The 12,102-nt window shown below is 45.1% G+C and overlaps 1 protein-coding gene across 3 annotated transcripts in view; it reads left to right on the forward strand.

The window, feature by feature from the left end:
* Nucleotides 1-12,102, forward strand: part of RUBCN (rubicon autophagy regulator) — a 49,319-nt gene that overhangs the window by 23,971 nt on the left and 13,246 nt on the right. For 2 of the 3 annotated variants that reach the window (XM_088669315.1, XM_035132559.3), the window contains exons 8-13: nucleotides 1,661-1,756; nucleotides 2,234-2,349; nucleotides 3,417-3,618; nucleotides 6,213-6,314; nucleotides 7,816-7,890; nucleotides 11,768-11,828. In XM_088669315.1, the coding sequence (XP_088525441.1) occupies nucleotides 1,661-1,756; nucleotides 2,234-2,349; nucleotides 3,417-3,618; nucleotides 6,213-6,314; nucleotides 7,816-7,890; nucleotides 11,768-11,828 (652 nt within the window). The remainder of the gene's footprint in view (nucleotides 1-1,660; nucleotides 1,757-2,233; nucleotides 2,350-3,416; nucleotides 3,619-6,212; nucleotides 6,315-7,815; nucleotides 7,891-11,767; nucleotides 11,829-12,102) is intronic. The other variant, XM_035132561.3, reaches the window with a different exon arrangement.

The following is a 12,102-nucleotide window of genomic DNA, read 5'->3' on the forward strand; positions in this document are numbered from 1 at the left end:
GGGGGAGGTCAAGCCCATGCTCTGGCCCAAGTGATGCAAGCCTTTTCCCATAGTAGCTGTGTCTCAGAGGTTGCCTTGTTCCTAAACTTGAAATCTAGGTCAGGACAGACTTCTGTGTGTGGTCAGGAAGCTGGAGGACAGCCACTGTGGACAAGGCCTTGCGACCTGGTCCAGAGTTTCAGCAGTGACTTCATAGGAATGTTTCAGGAAGGGATAACCACCATAGTATGCATGTAAGTTGATTTTACAGTGGAACCTTGGTTTATGAACACCTCGGTTTACGAATTTTCGGTTTACGAACGCTGCGAACCCATCTGGAACGGATTAATTCACTTTCCATTACTTTCAATGGGAAAGATCGCTTCAGTTTATGAACGCTTCAGTTTATGAACAGACTTCCGGAACCAATTATACCCATGTTTCAGGTTAAGTACGCTTCAGGTTGAGTACTCCACGGACCCGTCTGGAATGGATTAATCCACTTTCCATTACTTTCAATGGGAAAGTTTGCTTCAGTTTATGAACGCTTCAGTTTAAGTACTCCGCGGACCATCTGGAACAGATTAATCCACTTTCCATTACTTTCAAGGGAAAGTTTGCTTCAGTTTATGAACGCTTCAGTTTATGAACAGACTTCAGGAACCAATTGTGTTCATAAACCGAGGTACTACTGTATAGTGGTGCAGCATTCTAAGAAACAAGGATAGTTACGTTTTTATTAAAAAAAAACAAAAATGAATTATCCAGGTGAAATGTAACTAATGGCCAAGCTTCTCTTTCTGTATTGGCATAACCCTCCTCCTCAGCGTCAAGGCTAGATAAAAAGATCTTGAGCTTTTGAGCTGTGCTTTGCCTTTGAGACTCCAAGGGTAGCAAGAGGAGGGAGTTACTGGCAGGCACTGGTGATCCCCAGGAACATTTAGTTTCAGAAATGGTAAGGTGACGTGGCCATGTGGGTGAAGGTGGTCCCTGGTATGTTGAGCCCAAACCATTCAGCACTTTATAGATGTAAAACAGCATAGTTTAATTGTGTGCCAAGGATTCAGTGCATATTTTGGAGTGGCCTTCATAGTAAGTAGCTGAAGTTTCTGGAGAATCATCAAGCCAAACTTTGCAACAGAGTGCTTTACGGTGGTCTCACAGGAAAGCTTTTTTTTATGGCACGCAATAGACAACAACTTGCCTATGTTTGCCTAGGGGAGGGATGGGGAACCTGTCAGATGCTGCTGAACTCCCATCATCCCTAATCAGGCTAGCAGAGGCTGATGGAAGCTGGTCTCCTAAAAACACTGGAGGGTCGCAAGTCTAAATTGGGATACTGAACCTGACTCTCTCCAAGATCCAATCTTGACATCTATTGGCACCAGTTGTGAAGGCATATCTAGACTAGCTTGTTAGAATACCCCCCCCTGCTTGAGCACATGCATGATTTCTGCCTCTGTCCATGAAAGTTTGCCCCACAGCCTGCCTGCCTGCCTTCCATGGTTCCTTCTGGGCTCCTGTTTGCCCAAATGTTACTGCACCTTCCATCTTGTTGACTTTGTTTTTTTCACATATTTCATGATGTATCGCTTTGTCCCATTCAATTTTGTTCATGCCCCATCCTGTGGCTCGTTCTGATCATGGCAGTTGACTCAGCCTTTCTTTATATTATCCCTAGAGTCCAGTGGAGACATTTCCAGGTTCCAAGGCAGCATGTCCTGCTCGATGCAGAGCAGCCAGATGAGCACCCCTGGATCTGTTTACATGGAATACGGTGAGCACTGTAGGGCTTTTGTTAGGTTCTTTTTTTGCCTGTATCTCAGCTCTCCTTCGGAGTTGGGCATCAGCATGGTGTGTGAGCCTTTTCCAGTTTTTGATGCAGGTTTTTGCTAAGAGCTGTGCCCCTCCAGCTTCAAATGGCCTTCAGCAGATGTAGCCAATGTGGTGCCCCCCCCAGTTGTCATTAGACTGCAACTCCCATCATCCCTGACCATTTGCCATGCTGGCTGGAGCTGATGGAAGTTGGAGTCCAACAAAATCTGGAAGGTACCACATTGGCTACCCAAGGCCTATTGACAATAGAGAAGCAGGCGCTAGAGCCAGCACAGACCTTGCGAGGTTTTCCGAATGACTTTGCATCTTCCACCATTCCCAAAGGATTCTGACTGCCCTAGTCCTGCGTGAGCCACCGCTTGACGAAGTTCATAGCAATTGAACAGTATTTTTCCTTTAACTTTTCTTTCTCCATCAGATACCGGGCAGTATCTAAGCTCTGGGGAAGGGATGTTCCGGAGGCCCTCAGAAGGCCAGTCCCTGATAAGTTACTTGTCAGAGCAAGATTTTGGCAGCTGTGCAGACCTGGAAAAGGTAGGCAATAGAAGAAGTGAAATGTGAGATTAGCAGGGGGCTTGCATGAAATAGTGAGAGAAAAACACAGAGAGCAGCGACTCCCAGGATATATGGCCAGTGCCTGGGTGGGTGTGTAGCTGCCCGGGAACCATATATATGCTTGGGGTCTCTTGCTTGTCTGTAAGATGACAGGAATGTCTTTGGCACTCAATTTTTTCAGGCAGTATCAATTCCTTACACCTCATAAGATTCCTGATAGGGCGAGGAAGGGCTGCAGACCATCTTGGTCATCTGATCCCCAAGGCCTTTCTATTCCTGTTACATTGATAAGCTGGCTGAAGTCCAGCAGTATTGAAATGTAAGATGGAGAGAGGATAGGGATCACTTTCTGTGTGGTCCAAAGTATCTATTTATGTGATACAGGCAATTAAGGAAGGGCTGACAATAAAATAATCAACACTAGCACCCAAGTTAGCAGTGTTTTAAACATGTCCTCTTTTTAAGGATCCTCGTGAAAAATATTGCTCAGAGTTTAGTGTCGGGAATAATTTTATTTCTGTTGGTTTGTTTTCTGTCTGATAATGAGAACTGTGATTCATGTGTTTCCTTATTTGCATTGGCCAACAGGAAACTTAACTTTGTGGCTCACTTTTGAATGTTCCATTTGTTTTTGTTATGACTTTGAGCTGAACAGTAAAATTATTACTAATGCGGTTGATAGAAAAGTTCCTGCCTTGGCAAATGTTGGTGTTTTTTTTTTAATGCAACATCAAGTACATTAAAAAAATTACACCCCGAACCATAAGGGCTAGAAAAATATTTGGGGGTGGGTTGGTGGAAATGAAGCAAACCACAGATTTCTGTGCATGCCCATATTCTACAATGGTGTAGATTTTGCACAGGACTGCCAAAGTTTTTGTTTTTGTTTTATTACCGGGCTTGAGTATTGAAAGATATTTAGACAGCTGTCATGCCACCTATCCCACTCCCCTGCAAACCCATTGTCTCTTTCTCTGGAGAACTGCTCCCTCCTTTTGAGTCTTGTGCAAAACTTAACTCTGCTGCTTCTCTTCCTTTCACCCCAGGAAAATGCTCACTTCAGCATCTGCGAGTCGCTCATTGCTGCCATTGAGCTGATGAAGTGCAATATGACGAACAGGCAGCTGGAAGAGGAGGAGGAGGACAGCGACAAGGAGATCCAGGAGCTCCAACAGAAAATCCGCATCCGCCGACAACAGATCAGGACACGGCACCTCCACCCAGCGTACCGGGAGATCAGCTCCGACAGTGGGTGCTTCCTTCCAGCTCTTCCTTTTGCTGTGTTGAAGGCTTCTTTGGGGATTTAAGTGACTGGATCCCTGAGGCTATTTCCGAGGGTGCAGATCCCGGATAGTGCCACAGCTTGATATCCTCTTGCCAAAGAAACCTTTATTCTTATGCCAATTCAGCAAGATTAATGGATGGCCTTCTGCTTCTTATCATGTCAGAGCATGAATGAGTTGCACTGAAGCTTTCTTTCCTGACCCCTGGAAGTGCAATTCAATCTGGGTGTTGTTTTTCAGGATCTATCCTTGGTAGAAGCTAGTAACAAAAAAGAGATAGAAATGAGACCCATGGGGCGAGGGGTGGGGCAACTAAAGTTTATGTTCCATACCAAATTCCACCCTAGGGGGTTGGACTGGATGGCCCTTGTGGTCTCTTCCAACTCTATGATTCTATTATTCTAGTGTAGTGCAGATTACGGCTCTGTTTGTGTGTGCAGCATCTGAGGATCACAAAACACCTAGAGGGGTTTAGCCTTGCCTTTTAGTTTTGTCATAGGAGCCAATGGCCGGAGCAGGAAGTGGCCTGCTGGAAATCTACTTCTCCCCCACTCAGGGCATCCTTGCTTCCTTCATCTCCTTTTTAAAGAAATCAACAAGGAGACTCATGGTAACAGATTCACATGAATGAGGATGAAAGGAGGCAGTCTGATAAGATGGAAAAGGCTTTATTTGCATTTCAGGCAGAAAGAGAAACTTGTTTCTGGGGCTCACTCAGGAGGGACTGGGCAATCCAAGCAGGCAAGAAGACCTATACATGGCCCATGCTGATCTTGTACTCTACAGGTTTAGCCCTACACTCTTTTCAGCTGGCACTTAAGTTGAGCTCTGTCCTGTTGCAATAGAAATAAACATTGGGTCCCTCCTGGATGCTGGACTTGAAAATAGTTTCCTTAGTTCTGTGGTTTATTTAAAAGGTGGCTCCGCACTTGGGTAACGAACAAGGTGGTGTAGAAGTGAATTCTTACCACATGTATATCCTGGATTACCCCAGGATGGAGCTGTTTTGGATCCAAACCAATAGAGCTGCTGTGGTTGTCTAAGGGTGTGTGTGTATTTAGTCTGGCTTATTGTCTTGAGGGCTGCCTGGTTATTAGAAAGTGTATCAGTGGTGAAATTTGCATACTTCAGTAACATACACATCTTTATTAAAAAGATGGCCCTAAGTTTTTGTGCTTCTGGTTTATCTGTGTTTATGGTCTCAGCATAAGAGGTTCTGTGAATTATTTGAGAGCCTCTAGTTACCCACAGGCACTTTCTTTCCCCTTGTTTCAGCACTGGGTTAGTTAAACTTTTGATCATGCAGAACCCATCAATGAGGTGACTTGAGTGAAAAGAGAGAACTTTCTCCTGCAACTTCTATGATTGTTAAAACACCTAAACTTTGACTAAGTAAATGTGCACAGATTTTGAAAGAAGGCAGTCCTTGCCTGCAGGAACTAATAGACAAGAGGGGGAAGGGATGGAGAAGGAAATAAGTGAAGGAATGTGCTGCTTCTTACTGTGCTTATAATGGCCAGCTTGAGCCATACAACAAATATGTAAAATAACTAAGCAAGTATTAGAAATCACCCCAGAACTGGTCCTACTAAACATATTCCATGACAATAATGCCCACTCACATCACAAAGAACTCATAACCCACCTACTCTCAGCAACCAGAAGCATCATAGCAAGACAGTGGAGAGACCTATCAGGAGTAAGCATGGACCAATGGTACCAAATTGTAAGGGAAACAGCCCTGCTAGAAAAATTAACCAATAAACTGAAACTGAAACGGGGACAAATAGAAGAAGATACCTTCACCCCTGTATGGCTCCCCTTTATCACATACACAGCCCAACAAGGCAACGACAAGAATCCAGCAATAGCATACAAATCAATATGGCTAACCTGATTCAAAAACACCCACCCACCCCACTCACATACGAAAACAAAGTTCACTACAGCCAATCACAAACAAGCAACCACACCCTAGGCCAGGCATCCCCAAACTTCTGCCCTCCAGATGTTTTGGACTACAATTCCCATCTTCCCCAACCACTGGTCCTGTTAGCTAGGGCTCATGGGAGTTGTAGGTCAAAACATCTGGAGGGCTGCAGTTTGGGGATGCCTGTCCTAGGCCAACCCCAATTTCTCTCACCACCAAAGGAACACAAGCAAATAGCAAAGAGAACCTGTACAAATGACGCTGACACAAAACCCCACACATACATTAAGCAAAATAGAAGCATCGCCTCCCGACCCCACCCCCACCCACCATGCCCCCCCACCTCTTCCCCCCTTTTCTTCCTAATGTAACCCTAATGTCTCAACAAATGAAATTGACCGATGGAAAATGTAACTTGAAAAAAGAGACATTGTGCATACCTTTGTAAACCAAGAAATTTTAATAAAATATTATTAATAATAAAATAATGGCCAGCTTGAATTAATGTACTGGCCAAGGGTGATGGGAATTGTAGCCCAAAGCATAGAGGGTGCCAGGCTGGCCAAGGCTGAACCAGACAGATTCTGACGTGCACTGTAGTCTTTCTTTTTCTACCGCTGTTCTCCCAGGTCTTATGGCAACAGACAGTGGATCCCACTTCGGCTCCCGGGACTCGACACACTTGTCTGACTCAGGTTCAGCAGAAGAGGTTGACGAGTATGAGATTAGAGGTAAGATGGAATTGGTATAATGAGCCTTATGCATACGAAGCTCCCTTATACAGGGGCACTTGGTCCAGCTGGCCCAAGGTTGTATGCCCAGGTTGGCAGTAGCTCTCCCAGGTCCTTGGCAGAAATGCTTCCAAGCACAAGTTCGCGATCCTTTTTAACTGCAGATTTCAGGGACTTAACCTGGGACCTTCTCAGGACTCTGTGTGTGACTGACTCTGAGGACAATAATCTTTGCTTGCGTTGTCCAGCTCTAAAAATGGGAGTGAAACAGTTCTCTAGTATCAGAACAGTAGGGACAACAGGAATGGAAAAGCACAGACTATGGGCCTTGGGAAGATAATTGTGATTATCATTTGCTACCCTGTCGGCATGAAAGTGTCCTTGCTGATGGGTCCTTTCAGTGAAGATGCAAATTTGAAGGCTGTTGTTATAATTGGGGGGAGGCTTGCCCATGCTTGCTTATTCCAACTTGAAGCTTACTGTTTGAATCCCCTCCAAAGGCATGTTCACAGGGCAGAATCGCGCTGGCTTTTGAAAGAAAGGATCAGTTCTAAATTTTAAAAGTGGGAAGTGTGGAGGAGGTACTTGCACTTGGAACAGCCAAAGCTAGTTGTGCAGAGTGCAGGATCAGTCCCAGTGCACATATTACCTGGGCTGGAGACCACAGTGTGTTTGGAGTTTGGCCATTAGGGAAGTGAGCCAATCCTTATTCTGTCTGTACATGATTACCCTGCTCCTGCCAAAGAAGAGCATGGCAGAGAAAATAGCCCAGCAAACATCCTTACAAAAGTAGACTAGAGTAGCCTGGGTAATGCTCCCTAACCCCTGTGGAAGCTTCCTAGTCAAGTTTGTACCCTGTCAAACTTTTTAAGAGAGATCAGAGAAACAAAAGTAAATACTCTACCTTTTTTGGCATCAGCCACAAAACATTGCTGGTATGAAACTTGGAAACTCACTTTGAAGCAAGGAATAGCTAAGCAGCCAAGACCCGGAGGAGCAGTTGTGCAGTTGGCCTGGCTGTGCTTGGAATACTGTGTGTTGGGGAGAGGGAGGAGGGGAAAGGATCAAGAGCTCAGAGTTGGTGGGATCTTCTGAACCCCATCATTCAGTGGTTTTCAAACTGTATCCTGTGGAATTCTGGGATGCCCCAGAAGCCTCTCAGAGGCTCCCCAATGAAGTCAGCTTGCACCTGCAAGCAGGGGGTGTCAATTGCATTATCTGGTGCATTTTGGATGGCAGTGGGGGCCTGGCCAGCACCTTATGTGCGTGTGTGCGCACACAGCTATGCTCCAGAATAATTTGTGGTGTGCAAGGGTTACTTGGCAGACAAATTTGACATGGAAAGAATTCCCTCAGGGTAGAAAATTTGAAAGCCACTGGTCTGATTTGAAGGGCCCTGGGCTATTGGGAGTCTCTCCTATCCTTGCTCTGGTTGTGCTTACACCTCCCCCCCCCCTTCTTCCGCTGACATGCAATATTTTGTCGTCACCGTATCTTACAGATGGTAACGATGGATCTAACCTGACTCAAATATCCAAGAATGGCCTGTCAGTCTCAATGGCTTCCTTGTTTTCAGGTAGTAACCTCACTCTGTGTGTGTCGGTCTGTCTGTGTCATGTGGGCACAACTAGTTAGATCGCCCTTGGGGTGTATTGCATGTCATGACTTAGGTGCTTACCTGCAGCGTTTGCATGTTATAGAATTCCCTCCGCAAAAAAGAAAACGCAAAATGCATAATAAAACAAAAGCGAAAGCACACGAATAACCCCACTCCCTTAAACACATTTATCAGCCTAGTTATAGAGAAACGTTTTATATAAAAAGATATGTAATGAAGGCACCAGGAAAGTATCCCTGGGGAGAGCATTCTGCAAACAGAGCCACCACAGGAAAGGCCCGTTGCCACATGAAGAAGGGCCTCACATGATGATCACTGGGTCTGAATCAGTTCATATAGGGAATTTTGCCTAGCAGAGAGATTGCAGTTGCCTTCTATAATCAATGTATATTTCCACCTTTTGGCACTGAGAATATAAACAGAGGTGAGAGCAAAACAAAGCAAATACTGTATGGGCCAAAGTCTGGTCTAAACCAGGCGGTTTTGATAAAGCAGCAAAAACCTATCAGTTGTACAACATACATCGCTGTGGGAGGGACATTTCTGTTACAATCTATCTGGGACTTCCGGAGCCCGCCCTTTTGCAGTCCACTGAAGGCTACAATAGCAGTGATATCAAATGCAAACTGTCACATTTTGACTGGCATAGTGACCAGTTTGAATTGTGTCCACACACACACACACACACACACACTCTTGAGTGACTAAGTCTCTCTAGTTACAGGTAAAATAAAAAAATTCCTTCAGTAGCACCTTAAAGACCAACTAAGTTTTTATTTTGGTATGAGCTTTCGTGTGCATGTACACTTCTTCAGATACACTGAAACAGAAGCAACCAGACCCTTATATATATTCAGAGGGTGGGGGGGGGGGTGATGGGAATGGGTGATGGGCTGTAAGAGTGGTAAACCTGTTGATGGCTGTTAATGACTGCTGATTACTGCAATAGGTCCTGCGGGGGAAAAACAAGGGCAATAGGTCCCCCGCAGGACCTATTGCAGTAATCAGCAGTCGTTAACAGCCATCAACAGGTTTACCACCCTTACAGCCCATCACCCATTCCCATCACCCCCCCTCTGAATATACATAAGGGTCTGGTGGCTTCTGTTTCAGTGTATCTGAAGAAGTGTGCATGCACACGAAAGCTCATACCAAAATAAAAACTTAGTTGGTCTTTAAGGTGCTACTGAAGGAATTTTTTTTATTAAGTCTCTACTAACACGTCATAACTAACTTATTTCCCTATGTGTGTGTTTCTTCGGGTAAGCTAAACAGCTAGCAGCTACTTCCCTGCATGGCTTATAAGCTTTCCATCTTCCCCCATGGTAGTCATGTCCTACGGTTCTCGCTCTCTTAGCTGCTTGCTGGTGTTGATAGAAGGGTTAGGCCAGTGTGAGCAACTGTGGCTAGCAAAACCTTTGGGGACCTTTTAAGAATTGGCAGACCAGGTCAGATTGGTGGCCTTTCTGCTAATGGTGGACAACTACCGTGTTTCTCCGAAAATAAGCCATACCCCCAAAATAAGCCATAGTGATAAAAATAGACATCCCCTGAAAATAAGCCGTCGTGGGTTTTTTTTTTTTGAGGAAAAATAAATATAAGACGGTGTCTTAGTTTTGGAGAAACACGGTAGGTGCCCTGTGGAAGTTTACAAGCAGGGCCTGATTGTGATCTTCCACATCATAGATAAATAACCCACAATTTCTAGCAGTCCATAACTCCTCCTCTCTGGAATGGGGCCCGTCAAGGCTAATAGCCACTGGGCAACTAATCTGCCATTTAGTTATTTAGAGTGTACCATATTTTTCGCTCCATGGGACGCACCTGGCCATAGGACACACCTAGTTTTTTAGAGGAGGAAAACAAGAAAAAATAATATTTTTGCTTTCTTGAATCCCCCCCATTAAATATTTGAGGAAGCTTCTTTTGCAAAGGGGGAAAGCTCCAATTTTTTTTAAGGATCAGCTCAAAGTTGTGCAGCTTTTTTTGCAAATGGGAAAAGCCCCTTTTTTGGGGGGGGGGTCAGCTCAGAGTTGTGCATCTTTTTTGCAAAGGGGGAAAGCTCCATTTTTTAGGATCAGCTCAAAGTTGCTGAGTTTCCTTGCAAAGGGGAAAAAATCCTGTTTTTATGGGGTTCAACTCACAGTTCTGCAACTTCTATAGTAAAGGAAAGGAAAGGGACCCATTTCTACAGTTTCCAGACAGATAATCTAATCGGCCACTCACATGTCTCCCTCTGCAGACAACAATTGAGGCCTAGGCAAGGGGCGGGAAGGGAGCTAGCTCTCTTATCTCCCTCTCGGATCTCTTGCAATCAGCTGCTGAGCGGGTTCCTTTCAGCTCATTCCCTCTTGTTAGCCTTTAGCTCTTTCTTTAAAAATCTGCCTTTAGCCCCTGGGCAATTCGGCTCCAGGGACCACACATTCGCCCCATAAGACGCACAGACATTTCTTCTTACTTTTTAGGATGAAAAAAGTGTGTCTTATGGAAGGAAAAATAGTTGCTTTTTAAAGCCATTCATTATAACAGCCCCCCACAGAATTATGCCAAAATGGGGTGGTAGATGATATTAGGTGAGGGAATATGTGGCTTAAACTGGGGAATAACCTACTCATTTTCTGATGGGAGAACCACCTATCAAGCCATGCCGTGGGAGCAACAATACTTGGGTGAACAAAGCATCTCTTCCCTCCTGGTATGTGCCAACATGCTCAGGAACTGAGGCCACCTTGGAGGTCTCTATAGCAGTCTCGCTTCTTAATTGGGAAGGATGCAAGCAGCTACGAATCAATGCCTCATGCTTCCAACAAGCATGAGCGATCCAGCGCATGAGAGATCCAGCGCCAAGGGCCTTCTGGCGGTTCCCTCGCTATGAGAAGCAAAGCTACAGGGAACCAGGCAGAGGGCCTTCTAGGTGGTGGCGCCCGCCCTATGGAACGCCCTCCCATCGGAGGTCAAGGAGATAAACAACTACCTGACATTTAGAAAACACCTAAAGGCAACCCTGTTTAAGGAAGTTTTTAATCTGTGATATTTTAATGTATTTTGGTATTTGTTGGAAGCCGCCCAGAGTGGCGGGAGAAACCCAGCCAGATGGGCGGGGTATAAATAAATAAACAACAACAACAACGCATAATTTGGGGTGGAGCGGATCAGATAAAATTGTGTTAGATGCCAGATGTGGCTTCTGTTTACTTTAGTCTTAGAAACCTTGAACGCAGGCTCTGACACCCTTCTTGAGGCACTCTCTGTGGATGGTGCAGAAAGTGGGCAGACTTTGAAGCAGTCCATTGTGAGAAGGCCTTGGTCCATAGGCGAATTTGCCCATCTCTGCTATAGATCAGTTCCTTGTTGTAAAATTGTGATGATATAATAATAATAATAATAATAATAATAATAATAATAATTTATTTATTTATACATACCCCGACCATCTGGCTGAGTTTCCCCATCCACTCTGGGCAGCTCCCAATCGAGTGTTAAAAACAATACAGCATTAAATATTTAAAACTTCCCTAAACAGGGCTGCCTTCAGATGTCTTTTAAAAAATAGGATAGCTGCTTATTTCCTTGACATCTGATGGGAGGGCGTTCCACAGGGCAGGCACCACTACCAAGAAGGCCCTCTGCTTGGTTCCGTGTAACCTCGCAATGAGGGAACCGCCAGAAGGCCCTCGGCGTTGGATCTCAGTGTCCGGGCTGAATGATGGGGGTGGAGACGCTCCTTCAGGTATACAGGAAGGAGGTATACAGGATATGCGTTAACCTATCCAGAAGTCCAGCGTGGCCTTTGCCACGTCTAACCTCCCCCCGCTTCATTTGTGCTGTGATTTAGATGCAGACATCAAGAGGAGTGCAGCTCCCAGCAAGAAGTCCTTCCACTCCTCAGGCTCCACGTATGTATATCTGATGTAGCGTAAGAAGAACACCATGATGGCTCATTCCTCCCCCTGCTCCATTTCATTTGGGGTGAAACACTGGGAAGATTTAGGCTGAAAGGTTGAAGAAGGGGCAATTGGGGGACAAATTTAAGAAAGGTCTAAACAGGCTTCTTCTCTCAGTAATATATATGAAGGGTCTTGGGGGCCAAAATGTAAGTAGAATCTGTGCCATTTGGGAGCCATTTCTGGTAGTATCAGGGCCAAGAGATGACAAGGATTTAAAGCTCTG

Source organism: Zootoca vivipara, chromosome 5 (assembly GCF_965207765.1).
Source record: "Zootoca vivipara chromosome 5, rZooViv2.hap1.1, whole genome shotgun sequence".
Classification (NCBI taxonomy): domain Eukaryota; kingdom Metazoa; phylum Chordata; class Lepidosauria; order Squamata; family Lacertidae; genus Zootoca; species Zootoca vivipara.